Below are 25,705 nucleotides of genomic sequence, written 5' to 3' on the forward strand. Positions count from 1 at the left end.
TCTTCTATTAAGATGTCCATACATTTTTCGCCAAGTATTCTTACCCTTTTGAACTGTTGGTGTGTTTTAGGGTTAAGCTTTTTGTGTGCGTGTTTTTTTCAACAATTTTACAGTACAGTCATATAAATGACGGTGTCTGCTTGTAGCAGTTAGCACAGTTCTCAACTTTATAATGCTGCCTCAATGGAATATAAGGTCGTCGACACGTGGCATGATACCTTACCCAGACTCATTATACTGACACTGGGGAGACCAGGTCTAAAACCATCCTCTTAAAGTTGGGCTCAAGCGAGGAAAACCAGTACCATTTTTCATGTCTTTGGTATGACGCGGTTCTACCACTGGCTACCGAGGCGGCGTTTTTAAATGAGTGACAAGAACACGTTTACAAACCTTTATTAGTAGATATAGAATACTTAAAAACAAGTAAATCAAAATGACAGTTATGTCTGACAAGCAGGGATAAGTCAGTGGTGCCAATTATTTTTATACAAAAATTAACGTCCCAGAACCACACGAAACAAACAACATAATAATTTAGATCAAGTATATGTATATAATGTAAAGTATCTCTTCCTATGAGTAACACGTCTATCAAATGAAAATAAAACACAACAAACACCAGGACAAACGTCCAACAGGGAAAGCTACAATCAAAGTATGCAGTCACCCTCACAGCACTCCACATTGTTCAAACCGACTGGGCACATGGAAACGGGTACACGTGAGCGTATATACGTGCACACCGACTGAGCCCATGAAAACGGGTGCACTTGAGTCTATATATGTATGCACAAACGGGTACACGTAAAAGTGTGTACGTGCATACCGACTGTGCACATGGAAACGGGTACACATCAGCGTGTACGAGTTCGTGGAAACGGGTTCACGCGAGCGTGTGTATGTGCACACCGACTGAGCACGTGAATACAGGTACACGTTTCCATGTACACCGACTGAGCACATGGAAATGGGTACACGTGAGCGTGTTACGTGCAAACCGACTGAGCACATGGAAACGGGTACACTTGGGCGTGTGTATGTGCACACCGCCTGAGCACATGGAAACGGTTACACGTTAGCGTGCTTATGTGCACACCGACTGAGTACGTGGAAACAGTTACACGTGAGCGTGTATATCTGCACACCGACTATATACATAAACTTCATTGAATGCAATAACAAAAAGACAGAAGTGACAAACAGACAGACAAACATAAGGAACACTACCCGGACGGACACCACCACAAGATAAAAACACATCTATGAAATTAAAGCAGCAAGTCTATAGAAAATGAAAATTAACGTTTATAAACTTAAAACTCAAACAAAAACTTAGTATAAAAATAGAACCAGTACGTGTGTATAATATTCTTCGAACTGCATTCGTATAACTTTTATGCTTCCTACGATGATTTGCCGTTATTTATTTATTTTTTTGCGATCTGTCGATGTAGTATGATAAAAGCTGTTCCATCTATTCCTTACAGCTAAAATAGTATTTTATAACACGTTATCCCTTTATTCTTAACCGTTCTGTTATGACTATTCAGAACCTCTTCAAATATCTGAAGATATATAATTTCATATAGACAACATGCCCTTTTGAGCGACAAATTTCCAATTATTTCAGTAGCACTTATATGTATATAATATATATAATATAATAATGCTAATGCGTATTTCCTATCTGTCCAATACTGTGTGTTACTGACGTCCAGAGTATACTTCTAACGGAATTAAGTGTAAGTTCCCTCAATATAACGTCGTCTTATATTTGCAGGAAAGTCTGTTAATTAAGCGTTTCAATGTATTTTAAGCAATTTTGCCTTGAGACCAATAGGAATAATATGGTGACAATTTTTAATTTTTAGCAGACAATTGTTAAACATTACATGAATATTAAATGCTCCTTTCCGATAGAACACAGCAAGGATGCTATTTTATTTTTGTTGAAATTTTCTTGCTTCATAACGATTTTCGCCTTTTGGTGAATTCTAGACATTTGAAGAAGAAAAATGAGTAAATTTGTTTGATGGTATAGTTTGATTTTGTTTATATGATAATATGTTTTTCTGCGCGTGCACTTAATTTGGAAAAAAAAAATACTCCATTTGAAACTTTTAAGGAAACAAAACAAAAATGGTGGGGTAGATGCTTTGCCCAGTGTATGATTTCTCAATGATATGTGCCATTTTCACGTCTTTGCCTCTGCACTAAATTGCTCGTTTCTTAACACACTTTTTTATATTTTCGACGATCAATTCTTTACATAGTAATGTGTTGAATTCCATGAGGTCAGCCAGGCGGTCAAACGCTTGGTTTGTGTACTGGAAGTTGAATGTAGAATATGTGTCATTTGGATCATCGAAGATATCAAAGTTAGCGTAATCCTTTTCTTCCTCAGTGCTCCTTGGCACGCCTAGAAAGTAATGATAATGCAGTAAATATTGTTTGTCTTACCAGACAAATTCGATTACGGTTCTAGTAAAGTATTATGATACTCAGGGGACATTTTTGTTTGAGCGGTTTTTGCCGCCTATTTGATCATTGTATTTTATACAAGTTTAACTGTTCTAAGAATACATATATCATGTCAGTATAGGGTAATTTTTGACAGTTCTACTTTCACATTAATTTTGCAGTTTGATGCACAGTGTACGTTTTGTAACATTTTCAGCACTCGGACTATCTGAAAAATATGCAAGACTCCCAGTAAGTGTGAATGATACACAATATGTTTGATGAGGTTGATATAATCTACTAAACAGACAGCTGAAATACAGGTTTCGAAGGGAGTAATGCATGTATTTCCAAACAAGAAAAAGATCACCTCTGTAAAAACTGTTGCTTGTTTCTTCTGAACAATTCAGAAATGGTCTATGAAGCATAAATTTCCGAGAATTGACCACGGGGGTAGTATTACAAGAGGGTCATGATGTCCCTGGATCGCTCACCTGAGTAATATGAGCTACATGCTTCAAATGTCAAACTGATGATAAAATGTTAATATTAAGTCGGTAGGTCACATTCATGGTCCATGAAATTCAGTTTTACGATTTGTTTGCAAAACTGTGTATGTCATCAAAATTTTAAGGCTGTATCTTTAAAACAAGACAGTAGGTCAGTAGGTCAAGGTCACAGTCAGGTGACATCATATTACTTGGGGTAATCATGTAATTATAACTAAACAGTCTTGGAAATAGGATCAGATTGTTTTTTCCTATATAACTAACATAATAACTAAGTGACCGCATGGCGGGGCTTCTTTTAACCCCAGGGGCATAATTTGAATAATTTTGGTAGAGGACTACTAGACAATGCATCATACCAAATATCAAAAGCCTAGATCGTATGGTTTCAGACAAGAAGATTTTTAAAGCTTTTTTCCTATATAAATCTATATAAAACTTGGGACCCCCAGGGCAGGGCCTCTTTTCACCCAAGGGGTATAATATGAACATATTTGGTTGAGGACAGTAAGACAATGCTACAAACCAAATATCAAAGGTCTAAGTGTTGTGGTTTCAGACAAGAAGATTTTTAAACGTTTTTTCCTATATAAGTTTTTGTAAAACTTGGAACCCCCGGGGTGGGGCCATATTTGACCTTAGGGGGATAATTTAAACAACCTTGGTAGAGGGCCACTAGGTGATGCTACATACCAAATATCAAAGCCTTAGGGCATGTGGTTTTGTACAAGACGATTTTCAAAGTTTTCCCTATATTAGTCTATATAAACCATGTGACCCCCGGGGCGGGGCCATATTTGACCCTAGGGGGATAATTTGAAAACTCCACTAGATGATGCTACATACCAAATATCAAAGACCTATGCCATGTTTTTTTTTACAAGAAGATTTTCAAAGTGTTCCCTATATAAGTCTATATAAACCATGTGATCCCCGGGGCGGGGCCATATTTGATCCTAGGGGGATAATTTGAACAATTTTGGTAGAGGGCCACTAGTTGATGCTACACACCAGATATCAAAGCCCTAGACTCTGGGGTTTTGGACAAGAAGACTTTTAAAGTTTTTCCTTTTGGTTGCCATGGCAACCAGAGTTCTGCATGGAATTCAATTCTTTGAACAATTTTGAAAGGGGGCATCCAAGGATCATTCCTGTCAAGTTTGGTGTAATTCTGCCCAGTGGTTTTCAAGAAGAAGACTTTTTTAGAAATTGTTGACAGACGACGGACGACGCACGACGGACATCAAGCGGTCACAATAGCTCGCCTTGTCACTTCGTAACAGGTGAGCTAAAAATATTTGCGTTGAACGCTCAAATGATAAACTTAGACGGATAAGCAACTAGTGAAAAATGGAACATGTATATACTGAATCTGTCAAAGTCATACGACGAAAACGTAGCACTATATCTAATGTACTTAATCTAGAATTTTATGAGATAAAGTTTGTCAATTGTAAGTAAAGCAACACTGAAATGTGTTATTTTTTGACATCCCTTATTACCTTATCACTACTATTTTGCAAGCACTTTCGTTTAACAGATAAAACTACACACTGCACTGAAAGTGAAATACATACCTGGTGCTTTAAACTCTCGAAAAGTAATATTTAGGATAACAAAATGCATGACGATCGGGCATTTCGGATCGTTGGGATTTTCGAACACATAGCATTCTTTGAGCCTCTCACGATCAGCAATGGTAGGGTCGATAACAGGGAATGGGACTTTATTAAGCCTTGCCCACTCCTCGGCTAACAACAGCTCCTATAATAAAAGGTATAATTGAAATTAGAGAAACAATTCAATTTCTTTAAAATATGATCTTTAGTCGGGATGGCAATGAATATTCGAATATCCGTTCATTACACGAATATTCGAATAATATTCCACTATTCGAATATTCAAAAAAAAAAAAAATAAATAAATAAATCAAATCAAGACAAATAAGTTAAATCTAACTGAAAGAACCAAGATATTCCTTTTTTATTTTGCCAAAACCCGCTTTCATTATAAATACGCGCGATAATGAAGCTGTAGAACGTGTCATGTTGTATTTTAGCGTTTTGAGATTGAACGTCGTCATGGTGATGGCAGTGTACCATGTACTTTATACCGCTAATTGCTTTTGAAATCTTCATTTGTCTCAAACTAATGCAAATTGGTTACAATTGGCCTTGTTTTCAGTAGGTGCGAACCGCTGATAACTAAAAAATATTAGACAGCACTTAATCTAAAGACTTTGATTTCAATCAGAGTCTATTAGAGATGTATTTGAGTAAAGTAAATGCAGAATAAAAGGAGCCAAATTTAGAGCAAATTAATATTTTTAACGTTAATTGTATTATCTAATCGATATGACAGTAAATATCATTAACGCAAGGTGTAAGAATGAATGAATTTTGTAAGGTTAACACTTTAATTAAGTACTAAAAATCAGACTTCAAACAAGCAGTGTACTTATCAGACTCCCTCACAGTCTGAAACACATTATTTAACTGAAAATATTGCTCATGTTATTATGTAAATCTATTGATGCCTTCTACCATTTTGAAGTTCTTCACGCAATCATCCGACAAGAAGTCGGCGACATATAATTTTACGTGGAAAGAACCTTACTTACTTAGGGGATATACATTCCTGTAAGAAACAAAATTCATCGATAGGCAGATTACGAATATGTAATATAACAAAAGATGAACGAGTGTTCATAAAGATAAATCGATGTATATTCGTCAATGTCTAAATTATTTCCGATGTAAACGAAAGTAGAATTCATGCGAGTCGCTGACCAATTGGATATGATAACCACATCAGATTTTGAGTTGTTTTATTGTTGTATTATATGTTGATGACCGAATATTCGAATATTCGTTCGGAAGGTTCGCCGTATATTCGAATACCTAAAATGCTATTATAGTTGCCATGCCTTACCTTAAGCTAACCGACCCCATGACACGGAAATTCCAGTAGTATGATTCTTCGGGTGGAGGTGATCAAACTTGTATAAAGCATGACATATAACGCTGTACAATATTTAAATAACCGCTGGTAAGAAAAAGAAAATTAGTAATATAATACCGAAAAAAGAGATGTTTTGTCGTGATCGCGTGAACTATAGTCGAATGATAGAACGAGATCCACTGCTCGCTGAGGTCGTAGCAGTAGCGGGTAGGGAGAACTGAAGGCCAGGCCAGCATCCACAACATACAACTTCTTCTTTGACGTAGGATACATCTCAAATATTTCATCGAAATGGATTTGAGCTGAATAGATAAAAACAAATACGCAATGAAGGTAATCGTATATATGGCATATTCATACTTAATCATTTTACACTACGTTATGTTAAAGCGGACTGTCTAATATCATACCAACTTCTTGACGTGGTTTGCGATGTAGTTTTAATTTCTGCAGTCGTTAACCTTCCAATTATCATTGATATAAACAACAAAGTAGCGATATCTCCACTGCAGAGCTCGTGAAATGTTCTCGATAAAATCCAATTAACCTATTATTGTAATAATATATGCCAAGACAGGTACGTGAAAAAAACCCATTGCGATAAGATCAACAAATAATGAACGGAGTTTACCGATGATTTGGTGTGTTCTTTTTTCTAAAGAATGAAAAAACCATGTTATAATAATAAAAACCCTTTAATACAAGAAAGAGTTATATAATTATATCTTAATCTATTTCAATTATTGCGTAATCATAACTACTACATGTACTATAGATTTCTGACCTAAAATCAAAACAGGACATGAACAAAGGAAATTCAGGTATTATTTGGGAATATAAATATCTATATAGGTATGGTACATATATCGTAGGTTCGAAGATTTACCATCAATTGTATCAAATGAAACAATAATAAAAAAGAAGATTTGTTTAGCTTGTTGTTTTATTTGATATTTATCCCTGTTCTTAAAAAAATATTTAAGAATATCCTTTGGAAGCATAGAATGCAACCAACCAAAACGATTAGCAGATTCGGTTTGTTTATTGAAGGTAATAAAATGTGAAACACCCAACACACTCGCAAGCATCGGCTGGACTCGATGATCCCAAATGACTAGAAATATACTAACGATGAATGATTAAGGTAAAATAACTCGATCATTATTTCAAATCGAGTATCATCGTTATTTCAAATCCTGGGTATTACTTAGTAGACCCAAATGCCTGATTCCGTCTCTTTGCATTCAGTACTGTTCTTTTTCTTAAAATTTGGCATCCGTAACTTTATAGTAAGAATACGTTGTAAAAAATGAAGCGATAAATCATTTCGCTCGTCATCGCTAACGTACCTTGTTGTTGTTACAAAGCAGGCGTACAAAAAGTCGGTGGTTCTACCCAGGTGTCCGCTCGTGATAAAATAATGCACGAAAGAGCACCTGGAAGTTTCCTCCACCATTAAAACTAAAATGTTGCCATATGATATATAACTGTGCCGATGCAACGTTCAATCCAACAAAACAGACAAAATAAAAATCTAATAACTACTATTTATTCATTGAAAGCATAATTGCCGTAGAGACTGGAACGTAGATTTGTTTGTTTGTTTTGAGTTTAACGGCGTTTTACAACAGTATTTCAGTTATGTACGGGTAGTTAACCTAACCAGTGTTCCTGGATTCTGAACCAGTACATACTCTGTTCCCCGCAAGTAACTGCAAACTCATAAAGAGAATAAGAATCTTTCAGTGAATGACTATTCAACTTACGATAATATATACAGAAACGTAAAGACCTATCTTTCTTACTTACCGGGAAACTCATTGTCAAGAAGAAAAAATCACAGACTGGAAAATAATGTCAAAACCCTTGTGTACTTGTACCTTTGGCTTCATGTTTGTTGTATCTTTGAAATGATAAACCACGCAAGAAATTAAAAACAACTGCCGCCCTTCCGTCAATACTTCTCCAGAACGGTATGCAATCTAACACAGATCCAACAAGTGGTCTAAATATTGAAACAAGCCTGTTTTCGTCAGTTTGCTTTTTCCTTTTCTCGTGTTCATCATTAGCATCTGCAGTACTTTCATCGTCTTCACTTTCACTGGTATCAGAAGAGCCACTATCCTGTACTGGCAATTCTTCGTTTAACTCATTATCTGTTTTGGATAAGTAAAATAAACACATTTTTATCAATATACTAAACAGTGATTAATATAAGTTGTAGAATTTGCTTAACAATCGGCTTTAAAATAAATTAATATAGTTTACTTGAAATTTATTTAAACATTGTTTTTAATGAGGCACATACTGGGCATTCGCAATGTGGTCAATGTGGCGAAGAAGTAAGAAACATTTTTTGTTATGGTTACCTAATTCGTCTCTTTCCTCCTGTGAATTCTCTTTTTCGTCGTCCTTTTTACCAAAACCAAAATATCTTTTCAGCCTTACACAGTACGCACTTCCCCAAATACCTGAAAAGGGTGACAAATACGCTAGATATATCAAACTTTTTAAATTTTTAATTTTACATCATTTCGATTTTATATTTAAAATTTACTAGAGACCAGTGTAATATTGTATGATTTTTATTGACAACCTACCAACCCGAAAAGGAGACACTATATTTGGATCATTCCTTCCTTTGAAAATGTCTGTATTGATTAAAAATCTCCAATGACCATCTTTCACTAAAATATTTTAACTTTAGACATTTACTTCAAATGTATAAAATCCTGATCAAATGTATTTAACTGTACTAACTATATAAATTAAGTTTCCATACAGAGTTACATTTATAATTAAATATCGTGCAATAACAGTTGAAAAAAAGCCAATTTTTAGTGGTAGTGCACATTTATACTATGCTTATCTATATATGTATACTGTGTGTACTATTTTAAACCTAATTTACAGTACTGTTAATACACATAAACTTGTTAATTCTATGTTCAAATAAATTGTATGAAGTAATTGTTCATGTTTTAGATATGAAATCTGGATCTAATATACCTTTAATTTAGACAAAGTTTTCAACTATTAGTAAACCTTAAAAATGTGTACCGTTTTCATGGATTAGAATTTAATTTGAATAATACTGTAGAAATTCCTGTTCCTAACTCTTTGTTCATTTATAACATAGATTACTGTAACTAAGGGGGGGGGGGGGGGGGGGGGGGGGGAGGAAAGCAAGCAAGACCATTATGTTCTTTTACCCTACAATTTATTTTGTTCTAGTTGGGTTTAACGTCGCACCAACACAAATATAGATCATATATGGCGACTTTTTTTTTTTCATCACGAGCGGGTACCTGGATAAAATCACAGACATTCCGTAAGCTAGCTGGATGACTTCCTCACATGTTTACCTTAAGAAATGTAGCAGTGAATCTTTACACGTTTTGATAAGATGGCTAAGTTGGTGGAGTGGGGGACGTGCATGAGCAGGACAGAAAACAGCATGTATGCTCTTTTACATGAGAAATGCAGCGACGACTCCTCATATCATACTTTTCGACAGTATGACCACCGTGGGAGAGGAGACAGAAAAACATCATGTATGTTCTTAATGACTTTTTACCTTGCAAGAAATGCAGCGGCGACTCCTCATATTTTTTGACAACATGACCTAGGAAAAACTTGCTTCCAAACATCTCAGCTGGCATATATGTTCCGTATTTCATTATTCCAATTTCATATGGAGTAAACTCTATCCATTCTGAAAAATATAACATTGTCTCGGAATAAGTATCCCTTCACTTGGATTTCCTTATTTCTTTCATTTTTTCGGACAAATTTACATGTTCTTGATTTATGTTTCTTCTTTATCACGTTATTTTTTGGGTTGACAAAAGAACTGACTTACAGCATTATTTTCCTAATGACAAAGAGGTTTTTAGTCACAGTGTAATGACTTCTACACACAGTAACATACACATTTGAGTTTAATAAAACCTGTAATGTTTTCAATAAATTTAAGGACGCTCGCTACAGTTTCGTAATTTTTATGCCTCCGAAGGGAGGCATATAGTTTGAGAACCGTCTGTCTGTCTGTCGGTCTGTCGGTCTGTCCGCAATTTTCGTGTCCGGTCCATATCTTTGTCATCGATGGATGGATTTTCAAATAACTTGGCATGAACGTGTACCACAGTAAGTCGACGTGTCTCGCGCAAGACCCAGGTCCGTAGCTCAAAGGTCAAGGTCACACTTAGACATTAAAGGATAGTGCATTGATGGGCGTGCCCGGTCCATATCTTTGTCATCGATGGATGGATTTTCAAATAATTTGGCATAAATGTGAACCACAGTAAGACGACGTGTCGCGTGCAAGACGCAGGTCCGTAGCTCAAAGGTCAAGGTCACACTTAGACATTAAAGGATAGTGCATTGATGGGCGTGTCCGGTCCATATCTTTGTCATCGATGGATGGATTTTCAAATTACTTGGCATGAATGTGTACCACAGTAAGACGATGTGTCGCGCACAAGACCAAGGTCCGTAGCTCAAAGGTCAAGGTCACAGTTAGACATTGAAGGATAGTGCATTGATGGGCGTGTCCGGTCCATATCTTTGTCATCGATGGATGGATTTTAAAATAACTTGGCATGAATGTGTACCACAGTAAGACGACGTGTCGTGCGCAAGACCCAGGTTCGTAGTTCAAAGGTCAAGGTCACACTTAGACGTTAAAGGATAGTGCATTGATGGGCGTGTCCGGTCCATATCTTTGTCATCGATGGATGGATTTTCAAATAACTTGCCATGAATGTGTACCACAGTAAGACGACGTGTCACACGCAAGACCCAGGTCCGTAGCTCAAAAGTCAAGGTCACACTTAGACGTTAAAGGTCATTTTACATGATAGTGCATTGATGGGCATGTCCGGTCCATATCTTTGTCATTCATGCATGGATTTTAAAATAACTATGCATGAATGTGTGACACAGTAAGACGACGTGTCGCGCGCAAGACCCAGCTCCGTAGGTCAAAGGTCCAAAACTCTAACATCGGCCATAACTATTCATTCAAAGTGCCATCGGGGCATGTGTCATCCTATGGAGACAGCTCTTGTTTTCTCAATAATAGATTTTGATGAAATGTTTTGTATTAAAAGATCATGTTATGATGTATTGAAAAATGAAATAAAAATACTAGGTCACCAGCTTTGTTTCAATTTAATTTGCCCCTAGATATGGTGCTATTTTAAACATTTTTCAAAATTTCTGTAATCCTAAAATATATTTCAGTAGGTACAATAATCAGCATAAATTTGATTATCTAAGCATTTTTATAACGGAAAACAATATATCTATTTGAAACATGCTCAGAGAAATCAAAAGAACATGATTTTGTAAAGAAAGGAATACTGGTTCAGCAGACCCAAGGGCTATTTTTGCATATTTTTGTCAGTTTTAAGTTGGCACTTCTGCTATTTTATCGAGTTTCACATAATAGAATTTAATCAAACCCTGCACATACCTTTGGTTATGTGTACCTAATCTAAAACCAAAAGAAAATTGATAGGTCACCATATTAGATTTCGCTTAAATCAAATTACAACGAGGTGTTTGAGCAAATGACTTAGAAATATATATAAAATTATCAAACGGCAGATTTCTTAATAAGCGGATTTTAAGGTGTTTCTGAAGCATTTTGATGGCATAGAACGATGAAAGTTTCCACCCTTTTTTTAACAAAACCTATAGTTTATGAATGTACGGTACGGGTAGGGTACGGGATTAGAAACAGCTGTGACTCAATGCAGAGTTGGAGCGCTGGTATAAAAAACAGACCCCAGTATATGTCGGATTGAAGCAATTTGAACTAAAAGTACTTTAAATGTATTTATTTTGTAACCATGGTGATACTTACCCTAACCTTTAGTCAGTATATTATACATTTTGTACATTAAATGCATGCGAACATACAATAATTTGCAAATTTTTGCCGTACGTGACATTAGATAATCACTTCCGGGGATGCGCAGAAGACCGCACCAACTCTGCAGTGAGCTACATCGATTAGAAACACAACCAAATTAGCACGGTGTTGGCGAAAATATCGACCCGTCCGGAAAAACTGTAGCGAGTGCCTTTAAGAAAACCATTCCAAAGTTTGAAATGGAATTGTATCAATTTTAGTTTTATTTACCGTGAAAAACTTTGGCTGAGACTTCCTTCTTCACGTGCACGCCTGCGTACATTGGCAACGGAATGTTCCCTTCTTTTAGCTTTTCTTGCTGGTCTGTTAGCTTCGCCTCCAGCCTCTGAAAGAATAAAATACATTAAAGAATAATGGCGCAGTCAAACGCAGTTTCGGTTTGATATTTATTACATGTAGTATTTTGACTTCTTTCAGCCTTCCTTGATGATATCATTGTAATGTCAATCGGGGATAAAATGATCAATATCTGCCATGTTAAGGAACAACTTGGGTCATCTTTCACCAAAATGTTTTATTATTAAGCATTACCTTTAAAGGAAGAAACTCAACAAATGTATTTTTGATATAAATAAAAACTGTATGTGTAGAGCTATATTCAGAGGACGATAGATTTTATGTCACATTCATTGTGATTAATACCTTTTCCAGAATTGAGTGTAGACACTGTCTGAATTTTGGTGTAAAACTACGGCCTGAATAAGAAAGTGCAATATTAAGACCAACTTATTCCAAGATTACCTTGACCACGAAGACAGGAGTCTTTATACTGTGTGGCAAGGGTTGATTAAACAGAATATTAACAAACTAATGACTGGGATAAGTTGTGTCAAAATATTGCCTGAGTGATAATTGTAGAACTTCAGCAATTCTGTAAAAATATTTTATGTAAACGGACGAGTATATTACCCCTTGTAGGAGAGTTTCACCGACAAGATGACCGAATAAATCTGTGAGACTGACTGGCTGTCCCTGATCACACTTTGCCTTTACTCTGTCCCAGAACCGCCGGAGGCTAGCAGGAGTGTTGGATGGGCTGGATTCGATACTGTCCCGTAACTCATTACGAAGTTCACGTGGAGATTTCTGAGGCCAATCAGGGTGGGAGTATAAAGATGATAAGTACCTTTTATATAAAGACAGAATGATTAATGCTGTATTTGAAGAGTTCATGGCGACTTCTTCAGGAAAACAGACACGCAATGTCCTTAACCGTAAAAACAAAAACAAAACAAACAAAAAACAATCGATTGTTGATTTTCTTACCAAGTCGAGCCCGAAAGTCCTGCATTATACATGACCATGTCTGAGATTCTAGAGTCCACAAGGGCACCCATCACTCCACTAAATGCCGTCAAAGCACGGAATCCTCCACCAGAACCTAACACCCCTATTGTTGGAACCTGTAGACAAAAATAATTATGTTTTTATATATCTGTAGTAACTGTTATGACACATAGGAAATTCCAAACCATGGCATACATATATCAGCCTTTAAACACCTGTTCCCGTCCTCCTCTCCCTATTCCTAAAGTTGTGACATTGACCTTCCTGAATGTTTGGATGAACAATTTTCTAGGATGTTCTACAATGCGTTACTGTGTATTGAGCTGTGACTGCACTTCAAAATATACACACTAATATTCCTGTTTATGAGCTTATTTTGTTACATTAAAGTGCCATAAACATGTATAATATACGAGGGTTGTTCAAAAATAATGTAGACTTTGTCTCTAGCTTTTATACACTTTAATGAAACGAAACAAGAATTCGCAAACTTCACTGCAAATTTGACGTGGTTATGATCATACAACCATGAGTTACGCTTCCTCTAAATCATAAGAAGTTGCTCAGTTCGAATACTTATAACAGGAATCTCAAACAGGATTCGCACTATGAACATCTGGTCTTTATCCAAGACGTCATAGATGGACTATAGACCTTTTTACGATGATATTGGTTGCCCTGATGTTTGACCGGATGTTTGATTTTAATGCACATGCGCTCTTTACGTGTGGCAAAAGAACGCTTAACAATAAGTAAATCTACATAAAACCATTATTATATTATGAATTGTTTTGCCACAATAAACATGATTTTAATCAAGCAATTTATTATACAGAAACCTTTGATTAAAGATATGTATGTTATTAATCATATCACACCTGAGAAGCCAGATTTATTCTTATTTTCGTCAAAAAAGAACAAGCATTCCCCAGTCTATTTCCACACACAATACAAATATAAAACTTGTTCCTAACATTTAAAAATGTCATATTTTCTTTCATTTTATCTGTAAAAGGAGTTTTTTTCTTCAAACTTCAAATAGCTTTTGTATATATTTTTCTCCTACTTGAATGACATCTATTATGAATTCCATGGGACGCGGCTCTTTGTCACTGAAGTTGCTATTTTAAGTAATAAAACAGAAATTATTACGTAACTATTATGCAGCTGACACGATAAAACATAGGTCACCTTCGTGATCAAGACCATAACATTATTTCGAGGATGTCATCAATTAGACCGTATCATAAAAGCTACGGAAGAATATAAGATGTCTTTGATGTGACATACTTTAATGTCCTTCGGTCATCAATGTCATAATTAGTACGCACTCGGATTAATATATCACGTGGCGGAGCTGCTTGGTAAATCAAAAATAAACATATCACACGATACCTTAAATTTTAAAATCTATAAGAATATACTTAGGAACTTTGATGGACATTTCCTTTTAAACCGATATAAAATCTAAATTCGTAAGATCTCGATAAAATCAAGGACTTAAATTACAATTGGCGACTGTGGTGGACTTTGTAGATATGCGTGTGGGGGGAAGGGTATATCAGTTGGAATAAATCTGTAATCCAGTCCGGAATTTTCAGTTTTTAAATTTTTAAAATCCATACTTCAACGTTTTAGTTTCGATTTTTAACGATATTACTATTATCATGTAAGCTAATTGCGAGAGGTGGTAATTTTTTTTTAAATTACTGGAAAATATCAATTTCTCATTTTTCTTTAACCTAACTTTGTCGAGATGAAAGATCAAAATTGCTGAAAATAGTTTATTGCATGTTCATTATGAATCCCTTATCATCAGTTTTGAATTGACTAGTTATACAATGTAATGCGCATTAGCTGAAGTATCTCATTTTGAGCTAGGCAGTTGTGGGTTTGCAACGATTAACATATATTTTCCTTTGTCCTGCAGTGGTAATTTATTATAATACAGACACTTATTGATCGAATAGACTGAAATGTGATATAACTTTAACGTAGTTTATATTGTGCGGTTATGTGTTTTTGCCCTACGTAGAGTGCGCATGCACGATAATTCACTTCCGTTGCTAAGTATCTCGCAATTTGTAAATCAATCTATAACGTCGAATCACGGATTTTTAAGTCTCTATCGACCTTCGCTGTCTTTTAGTAATTCTGAATCATTTGCCAATCGCTCGTACCACTTGAAGATCAAGACACAGATGACCGAATATTGTTTTGATGTCTGCTTCAATATTTTATAAATTTCACACGCTGTTTGCTATAATCTCTACATAACTTAGCATTTGATTATTTATGAGAGCCGATGACAACTTAACGTGCGTTACCAACAGCAATTCTCACTTGGTTCAAATGTTGTTTATTTCTGTCGCTTTAACGTGATGCTGCACTTCAGTGCAAACAATAGTGGTTGAAATAAAATCATGACAGATGAAAAAGCGACTGCACCGGTTATTCGTAGCTATGGAAATTAAAATCTTCGACGCGCTTCGCATATCAACAAAAATGTTACAAAGAAAATAAGACCGAATTACACAGAGATCACGGATAACAATCATATGTCTGACATTGGACAATATACAAAAGGTGGCTTTTGACAGCAAAAGTCTGTGTTACTTTTTAACAGCCCTCGTATATACAATCGTTAAAATTAAGCTCAGACAGTTATTATGCAAGTAAAAATCATAAAACATACATGATATGTGGGTCCATGGTTTGAATCCAACAGGATATTTTTCCACTGAGACATAATCCTCATGAAAAGAGTACTTTTTATACCATTTACCTGTCATACAAAAAATCTCTCTTAGAAGATACATGGCCCCTACTTTTCTTAGTGATTTTTGGTGGATTAATATGTTTCCGTTTATACCACATTGTCTAAGTTTGAAAATGAGCACTGAATGCCATACCCCAGCAAAAGCTTTACTTATGTCGCAGAATATAATACAAGTAGATTTACGTGCAACAAAAGCCGAATAAATGTGATTATATATATCAATTAACTAGTAGACCGTCGAATGGCCTGGAAGAAAACCTGATAGACAGTTGGCAAAAGCCCTGAGAAAAAAATCCGTAGGCATTTTTTAGTACAATATGGTATCATACATCAAAATGTTCGTTAGGGTATATGGAATTCAGCCAGGGTGGCTACCAGGCTCAAATATCCCTATTCAAGTTCTCGTGAGGCCCCAAAAGGGGTGCACGTGATAAGAAATAATAATGAAAATAAAATGTTGTTTAAATTACAGGTTAAGGTAAATCTGACTTAAATATATAATAGAGTGGAAAGATTCAATTATATAATATAATTTGACGTATATATGTAATTTTCAAGTGAAATTAAAGACTAAGAGGCCCTAAATTGGGGGTTCTCCGTCAGACGGCACTTACATGATGATGTGACGTATCAGATATGTTTAAATTTGTGGTACATTGGTATTAACATGTAATTTAGAAATGAATGTTTATCCTCTATAGTATCCAGTGCATATAAAAAAAACTAAGACATATTACATTTTCTTTGAAATATCATATATAATTGAAGAGGCCCCGAAAGGAGTTACACTCAAAATGAACAATTTTAACCAGACATGCTGAATATCATTTTTGCCATCAACGTAACATTCAGTTAAGTGTGTGGATATACTCACGTAGTCTTAAAATATTAACTGTACTAAAACTTATTTTATTGTTTTTATTATTGCAGCATCACTTTCTATTGAGGTCTGAGAACACTAAAACCGAGACTTTCACAAAACGCTTTGATACATATAGAATAAGTAACTCTCAGAATTTCAAGAAATTGTAGAGCCAATATTTATAGGTTATTAGCTTTGTATCGGGAAATATGCACGAGTTCTTCAGCGGAAATATTGCGTGACTTTAGGAGCGCAATATTCTTCTGCTGAAGAACGAGTGCATATTTCCCGATGCAAAGTTTATTTTATTTTTCCAGTGTAATTCTAATTTACACAAGATATAGTTTATTGTATTGCAATATAAGGTTTAGATTATAAGGAAAACAACTGAGATTAAAACCAGCACACGTTGTAACATACACAAAACTGAAATTATTACTTTGATAAACTTTTCATTTTAACAATAAAAAGGAGATCATGTTTTAGAATCTTCAATAGTCTAGTAATATATCAATGTCCCCAAGGTCTGTACGATATGTCGTTATGTTCCTCGGACCAGTACGATATGAGGTAACTTACCTCTGGTTTGTAGGATATGACGTAATATCCCTCGGATGGATCTGTAACAAATACGTATCGTAAAATAGGCATCATACCTTATTGATACTGCGGAGAGCAACGTCTTTGAGGATATCTTTATTGCCTAATACACATGCTATATCTCTTTATAAATATCTCATTGATATTGCGAGGAGATTCTTCTTTGAGGAATCATTCATTGCTTAATGCACATACTATATCCCTATAGCAATACCTCATTGATACTGCAAGGCGTTATTCTTACAGGGTATCTATCATTGCTATATACTCATACTAAATCCCGAGATAAATATCCCACTGATGCTCCGATTAGCATCCTCTGCCTGATACACACGATATATCCCTTTACCTCATTGATAGTGCGAGGAGCATCATCTCCGAGAATTTCTTTCATTGCCTGAAACACACAGTTTCGTCTTTTCTCGATAAAATGTAGTTCTCCTTTACAAAGAGCAAGACTGTATCTCAGCTCTGTCGTGTTGCTGAAAGTTTCACAAAGTGTATTTTACTCTGAGATATGATTTTCATTTAGATATCAAAACTATATACATTTATTTATATTTTACCGAAACTCAGGGCGAAAGCCAGGTTATTATTAAAACTATTTGCATATATAGAAATAGCATCGTCAATGACGGAAATTGTTTTTGCCCTTGCTGACGTCTTGAAAATCGTTGATTGAGATTCATAACAAGTGTCATTCTAGTAAAGCTCTACAAAAAAACTTGGGTAGAAATGTAGGGAAAAAAACTTTCGAAGTTCTAATCAACTGGTTTAGAGTAGAAAAGAGCAATCAACTGGATGTCATGTTGTTTTTTTTAAAGTATAATGTCAAAAGAAATAATTCTACAATAAAATTTTAAAAGCGGGCTATAAAGATTTAGTGAAGATGGTTTTCAAAGATTTTTGTAACAAATAATGGAAAGAAAACTAATCACATCTCCTAATCGTTTTCGAGAAGATGTTGCTTGCAGATGATTCTACTTGTAGCTCTTGTGGATCTGATAATGTGCAGTGGAACATAATTATATTGAAAAAGGCTTTCCAAGAAAACAAAATGCCAAGATCCATGAACAGAAGGATGCAAAATTGTAAGGGACAGACGACGTAAAGAAGTTATTTGGTAAGAACAGTTCACACTAGTACTGAGCTCACGTGACCTGGAAAGCTCGGTATTCGTTACACACACACATATATTATAGAATATATTATCTGACGATTGAAATTCGTTGTAGTTAAGTAGTAACAAACTGATCGCTGTATCTGGTTTATGCAGGAAAATATGTCACAGATTGCACAATAAAGATACTAATTACAAACTTTAAAGTTCTGAATCGTTCAAACTAAAGTATTGCAATGCAAAATATGATTTAAAAATAACTTACTCAATCTCTGCCCACATTTCTATGTCAACTGCGGACTTCTAAAATAAAATAACAACAACAAAGACATTGAAATCAATCAGCTCGGACTACCATAAGACCAAGAAAAATGGAATATTCAGTGCACTACTGTACTGATGAATATTGCAGGCGTTTATTGTCTGACTTTTATTTAGATTGCTAATTTGGACTGGGCCGTTATTCAATCTGGACAGAACCTTTTATAATTCGAAGGGGTGTTCAATGAAAATTTACTGAGTGAATAGGGGACAGTGCAGACAATGATCAGCATGGGCATGCAGTTTGATCTTGGTCTGCATTGGTCGCAAATGCAGAGCCACTTGCCGCCAGCAGGCTAAAGGTAAAACAACATTTTGATGAATATCGAAGAACTTCGATGTCTGTTTCTGCTTAATGCCTAACTGTATTTTTGTTTTGTAATCTGGACCAGGTTTACTTTGGACCGTTTTGTTAACACATTAATAGAATTACCTGCTTTTGGCAATGTAAATTATAAACATACACACTGCAAAACGTTTCTTCATTTTTTTCTCAAAATAAACGTGCCGTATAATCATCCATTTTTTAATTCAGTATAACTAAAGAATCTGATTTACATTTGTCATAACAAGAGATAGTTGTAAAATACGCATTCCCCCATGACGGCTTGTCCCATTTTCAGTCTCGAGATTACTATAACCTTGACCTACTTACCCCCAAAACTATAGAGGCATCATCATATGAAGTTTGAAGGCAGCAGTCTCAAGGGTTATTAAGTTACTGAGAGAAAACCCTTTTCTATCATAAGATGACTGTGACCGTTCCTACTGAACCATAAACAAAGAAGACATCTACTGACCACAGGTAATCACTCTAAAAATTGTAGGTGTAAGTGTTCTTCACCAAGGAAGTCCATATTTAATGAGCGGAAACTGGTTTTAGTCTCAAGGTCACTGTGGCATCGACCTTTAATGTACTGGCATCCCAAAACTATAGGGCCATCTACTAACAATATGTAGTCATCGTACGGAGTTTGACTACGTAGAGACCAAGCATTCTCTAGATATTGATCGGAAACCAAATGGTCTACCAACCGACTGACAGGCAACGAGCAAAACAATATACCTACTTTTCTTAAGGGGTGATTGGTTAGTATTTTCTCATTGGTAGATGTACCTCACTGAACTGTATTTTTTGTTGAAACTTTTCCATTGCCATATTGGATATCTTTATCTTCTTTGTTGAGATAGTTTCGTGTAATAAGTAGTTAGCATCTACCAGCGTTATTTCTGTAAAATATATTTCAAAAGTCTTGTATTGAGGTTAAAATAATAATAGTCTTTTTATTGAGGTGTTACCATATTTTAAATTTCCGGTGAATGACAAAAATATATTCACTCTTTTCGAAAAAATAATAACGTTATGATTCAAACAAACATTTTTCTTTCCCACTAGATAGGAACCATAGAGTTTTTGTTACTAGCCTGATTACAAACAATAAATAAAAACAATAGAAACTCTTACGTGACATCGATGAGCTGAACAAAACAATGTGAACTACTATTGATACGGAATTTATTGTAATGTTTTATTTCTGACCTCTGCATGTAGGTTGTTTTAATGATTTAATTGATAATGGATCTTTACAATTTGAATTTAGAACTTTCAGAGATGCAATAAATGCGGCAAATGTTGATGGGTGCAGTAAAAAAGTTACTTCTTTTCAAAAATTAATAAAAATACGTTTTGCCACATATGAGAATCAAACCTATGGAAAATTTGTTTTTCACAGTTAAGCATGACATTCCTTATGCTCTGCCGGCTACACTAATATCGAATAAGTATAAGCTGGAGCAAAGTATGTATCAATTAAGTAAACTATTCATTTAATAAAATTTCTAACGCCCCCACCCCCCACCCCCTCAATATATTTGCACTATTTTTCCTAATTAAAAAACAAATACATAAATGTTAAGAACGATTTTCGTTTTCGGGCTGGAGTATTAGACAAAAGAAATTTGTCTCCTTTTCCCGCCATATCTTAGAAACAAAAATTAAATTTAAATTTGGTTAAATGGTTGATCATATATCAAGCATATTTCAATATCTCCAATCTGTATCCCTATAAATGATTTTTTCACGTTTAGTTAGCAAAACATTCAGATATACTTGTGTGACGCGAAGTTGTAAAAGGAATAAAATAATATCATAGAACAATGTTTTTTTTTGTTGTTTTTTGGGGGGTGGGGGGGGGGTGGGGAGGGGGGTGTTAACGCCGTTTTTCAACAGTATTTCAGTCATGTAACGGCGGGCAGTTAACCTAACCAGTGTTCCTGGATTCTGTACCAGTACAAACCTGTTCTCCGCAAGTAACTGCCAACTTCCCCACATGAAAGGTGGAGGACTAATGATTTCAGACACAATGTCGTTTATCAAATAGTCACGGAGAACATACGCCCCGCCCGAGGATCGAACTCACGACCCCGCGATCCGTAGACCAACGCTGTACCTACTGAGCTAAGCGGGCGGGCTCATAGAACAATGACTCGATATTTTAAACGTATATATTTAATAAACATTTTAGTATACTTTAAACATATTTTCAGTAAGACGCTGTACTAGGTTACATCAAAATCTAAAAGAGTAAAATGTGCATTACAGTAATTTCACCTGTCTTATTTCAACGGTCTCCGCTGTACAGACTATTTTAATCATTATATTCAAAGTGATTAAAATTTGAAATAACATCCAAATGCAAAGTTTTCAGCATAAAATGATGATGATAGAAACACTAACATAATTTGAGAAAACATTTTTTGCCTGATACAACTGATCTATTAATCAATGTGAAGTTTATCATCTGAAGAAACTTTTATTTCCATACATGGCCAACAAAAATTGTTCTGACATATGTGACGTTTCCCTGTGGCATATTTAACCATGTAGCTCATGTAATTTGTGACCAATTGTACTTATACTTTTAAAACAACAAGGTCCCACATTTCTAGAACGTTTCCGCATGTCTGGTAACATAACATTTGTAACTTTTCGCATACATGTTTTTATAATGTTTCTAATAGAAGAAATTCTATTAAGATAAATTTTCGGCAGCAATTTATTAAGCTTTGAAATGGTCGAATATCACGAACTAATGCATTGACTTATACTTACCCATTTCGTTATCGACAGTTGGGTCGAGGAAAAATTTGAACGTCTCATTCCAATCTGGATTGGCGTCATTGTTAACAGGTTTGGTTAGCCGTGTACCATTAGGTGCCGTCTTGATAGTCACTTTTACAAAAGGATCCGGAGTATCAACTGAAAGAGAAAAATAGTAAACAAGTCGTCTAGGTCCAGAAATACAAATAACACGTTGTTTCTATTAAATGTTTACCATACAATAACACAGTATTTGACATGTGTGTTTTCATAGTAACGACCACGTAACATAAACATTAGAAATATATTTGCATGGTAACGTATGTTTTTAAGCGGACACCTGGGAAAATATCTACACTAATAAGCAAATATGTTTTCAATGAGAGTTAAGCTGGCTGTATGTAGTGCTATTGTTAAAAGCATATGCTAGTATAACTCATGATTACAAAACAATATTCAGTATTGTCAATCGATTTATATAAAGCTTTCGCTGCGTTCCTATATAAAGACTCATCTAGGTAATATAACACAATAATTACTTGAAATTTAAACATATTCTAATTAAGTAACGTATGTATCAATACGCTGTATCTAGCAAAAGGGTGTACCTTAAAACAATTTCCATAAATAATTATTAAGAAGTATACTTGTTAACTAAGTACTCAAAAACTTTATGATTATTGTGTAAATATAAAAGTTTTTGTCAATATAAGTGCTATGATGTAGCGTAGGTTTTGTTGAAGTAAATGATAAACCTGATAAAGGATGATATTCTCAGTGACAGACATTCATTACTCAGCAGAATGATATATTTTAAGAATGTGAGGTGTTTAGAACTTTAAAATGTTTTTTAAGAGCAAAAGTGCAGAAAATGTTACAATGACACCAGAACTTAAAACATCCTTCAAAATGAGATCAAATGTATTGATTTGGTTTATAAAAATATTGTGTTATTGTTTTATTTTTTACAAAATATGCAGACAGAGGGAATATACAACTATCAAAGACCGTTTGTTGCAACTGTACATGCTATATATAGAAGATAATGTATGTGTCAAGAAGCTAAGGACGAACATTTCATATGTGCTTAAATATGTACATGATGCAGATGAGTGATTATTAATCCCTGTGTCTATTGGCTGTTGCGACCATCTGCTGGAATAATTACTATCATTTAACAGTCCCTTAGGCAATTAGATTACAAGAAACATTTTGACAAAGGGATTCTTAAATGATGCCAGTAACGTGAGTACTAATGAAACGACTGAAAAAAGTAAATGCCAAAATAAAATGCTTTTAGTAGTATGTCAGTCGCCAGTATAATCTCTCTCTACTCTTATTTAAAGGGAATGGATATTTTGCTGATATTCAAAACGGGTAAACAATTTGTCTCAATAGTTCAGTGTTTAACGTTACGGCTCAGAAAACTAAATTTTATAGAGGGGGATAATTGAAAAAGTAAACGAGATAGACCCATGATTCTTTATACATTGCACTTTCTTTCAATGGCCTTTGTCCTTGTGAGAAATTTCAACAAAATCAGTTGGATAGTTTTGTAGTTATTATTTTGAAAAGAAATGTTAAATGTCAGTTTAATTCAAAACGTAAGCTAGGTAGATATATTGCCTTTGAACAAAGCACTTTTCTTTAATGTCCTTAATCTTTGTATGAAATTTGAATAAAAATTATTCATCACCTTTAGAATACGAATATATAGTATCTATAGACTGACATTGTCTCAACGTAAATAAATAAAGTGCATGACATTTGACCCTAATTTTTGACATTGTTTTTCTATTTCTTATGTTCTGTTTAGCTTGGCATAAATTCTAAATGACTACAAAATATTTATATAATACAGCTGGATACAGTTTTCTTAAAGACAAGATGTGAGTATATAGTCATTGAAATATAAGCTACACAGAAAATTCACAAAATCAGAATTTTCATAGAGTAACCTTTTGGCCCCTCTAATTTACATTAAACATTGTTACATTTTCTTTGGAGACAGCTATTAAAGTAACCGGCAAGGTTCAAGCTTCAACATAGGTATTGTCTCATGTCGGCCCTAATTAGATGACTTCTTGCGCACTTTTGTCGCTAAGACCATCTGACTAATTATCAATAATCTTGTATACAAGACTTGGAGGGGATTACTTTTATTTACACTGTCCCGTGTCTTTGGAAGATGGTCGGGGTAAGAGTGAGATTGGGTGCGTACCATAAACCGGTTTAAGCTCCCCAGTGGTGTTTTTGCCACTGACCGCCCCAAGGCGGTGCCCCACTGTGTTCCTTTGTTTGTTCGTTTTGTTCTCTAGTGTTGGCTTTGTGTGTGTGCGTGTATATATGTGTGTGTGTGTGTGTGTGTGGTGTGCACTTCTGTGTGCTGTGGGTTTGTTTTTGGGGAGGCTGCATTTTTGGTACGTGGCATCATTCCCTGTTTGATATTAGTCTTTGTTTTTTTAACTTCCTGTCTGTCAATTTAACAGAAATTAACAATGATTCAATCAGTTTCAAGTTCTGTTTTTGTTTTTAGTAGTAGTGGTTCAAAATTTGATGATTATTGTAACAGTACCTTGTGATCCGGCCTTGCAAATTCATGACAGCCGAATGCATCTTTGTTAGGAAAGGTAATGTGTTTAAATTGGCCTTTTATTAGATACCGATTTCTAGTGTTTAAAGCAGCAATAAACGATGATGATAGACAATTTAGCATCATTACACATATGTGACGTCACTACTAAAGCAAAAAGTTTAATCATTAAATTTTGTTTTATTTTTACATTTACGTTTATAAAGATGCTTACGTGTGTCTTTCCAGTATCCTTTTGTAATGTTGTGGCCCTTTACAATCGTGACGTAGAAAATCAAATATGGCCTTTGTTCAACCTGAAGAAGAAATGCAGGGTACCGGATAAATAAATAATACCTGTTTGTTTTCAAAGGAACGTTCTGAGCCTTGTCAGGTAAACACCTTCCATACGATATAATGTTGTTAAAGTTGACTGCACTTCTATACATGCCCCTCCAAGCAGAAGAATCATTTAATAAAATTAGTTCAAAGTTATCATAGAACACAACTACTTGGTAATCAGGGTTCTATAATAATTTGGTAATCATAGAACTACTATTCATAGAACATAACTACTTGGTAATCATAGAACATTTATGTTTGAAACACCGTAAGTACAGCACTATACTACCTTTGGAAGCGAGGCATTAGTATAAGCTCCAAGCTTTCTCCTCAATTCTGAGAGCAATAATTAACACCGTTTGTAATTTGTTCTGTTATATTGTACAGCTATAACTTTGTAGTGTGTATATTGTATGAATTACTTGTAATTCATTTGAAAAATAAATATTGTTTAAACTAATCATAGAACATAATTTCTGGGTAATCATAAAACATAACTAAGTAAAGTCATAGCAGATTCACATTGAGAGAGGTAATGAAATGTTCTATATCGAATAATTAATATATTTATCTGTATATGTCTATAATAAATGATACTGAATACGAATAAGTATGACGTAAAATCTTACAGAGGTAATTATTGTTAAAAAAGCTGTCTGACCATCAGTCAGAATAAACCCTGCAGATTGAAATTCATTGGTTAAGATTTCCACTTGATCTGACGAGGAATTAAAACAAGACTTTTCAACTGTCAAAATAAATAAGAAGACGCCGAACTGTCCTTTAGAAAGGCCACTGCATTTTGAATGAATACACTTTCTTTATAACCATTTATGTTTCTAAATTATTTA

General features: G+C 34.8%; 1 protein-coding gene across 6 annotated transcripts in view; it reads right to left on the reverse strand.

The window, feature by feature from the left end:
- Positions 1 to 380: 380 nt before the first annotated feature.
- Positions 381 to 25,705, reverse strand: part of LOC123547026 (cytosolic phospholipase A2-like) — a 66,156-nt gene continuing 40,831 nt past the window's right edge. For 3 of the 6 annotated variants that reach the window (XM_053524576.1, XM_053524579.1, XM_053524577.1), the window contains 15 exons: positions 24,748 to 24,829; positions 21,953 to 22,099; positions 19,958 to 20,070; positions 18,785 to 18,822; positions 17,749 to 17,881; positions 15,854 to 15,943; positions 13,138 to 13,274; positions 12,781 to 12,997; positions 12,082 to 12,196; positions 9,511 to 9,648; positions 8,303 to 8,404; positions 7,814 to 8,089; positions 6,051 to 6,235; positions 4,550 to 4,736; positions 381 to 2,422 (listed from right to left, as the gene is read on the reverse strand). In XM_053524576.1, the coding sequence (XP_053380551.1) occupies positions 2,217 to 2,422; positions 4,550 to 4,736; positions 6,051 to 6,235; positions 7,814 to 8,089; positions 8,303 to 8,404; positions 9,511 to 9,648; positions 12,082 to 12,196; positions 12,781 to 12,997; positions 13,138 to 13,274; positions 15,854 to 15,943; positions 17,749 to 17,881; positions 18,785 to 18,822; positions 19,958 to 20,070; positions 21,953 to 22,099; positions 24,748 to 24,829 (2,166 nt within the window). In that variant the 3' untranslated portion in view covers positions 381 to 2,216. Of the gene's footprint in view, positions 2,423 to 4,549; positions 4,737 to 6,050; positions 6,236 to 7,813; positions 8,090 to 8,302; positions 8,405 to 9,510; positions 9,649 to 12,081; positions 12,197 to 12,780; positions 12,998 to 13,137; positions 13,275 to 15,853; positions 15,944 to 17,748; positions 17,882 to 18,784; positions 18,823 to 19,910; positions 20,071 to 21,952; positions 22,100 to 24,747; positions 24,830 to 25,705 lie in introns of those variants that run through there. The other 3 variants (XM_053524580.1, XM_053524578.1, XM_053524581.1) reach the window with 3 other exon arrangements.

This window comes from Mercenaria mercenaria, chromosome 15, assembly GCF_021730395.1.
Source record: "Mercenaria mercenaria strain notata chromosome 15, MADL_Memer_1, whole genome shotgun sequence".
In the NCBI taxonomy this organism is placed as follows: Eukaryota; Metazoa; Mollusca; class Bivalvia; order Venerida; family Veneridae; genus Mercenaria; species Mercenaria mercenaria.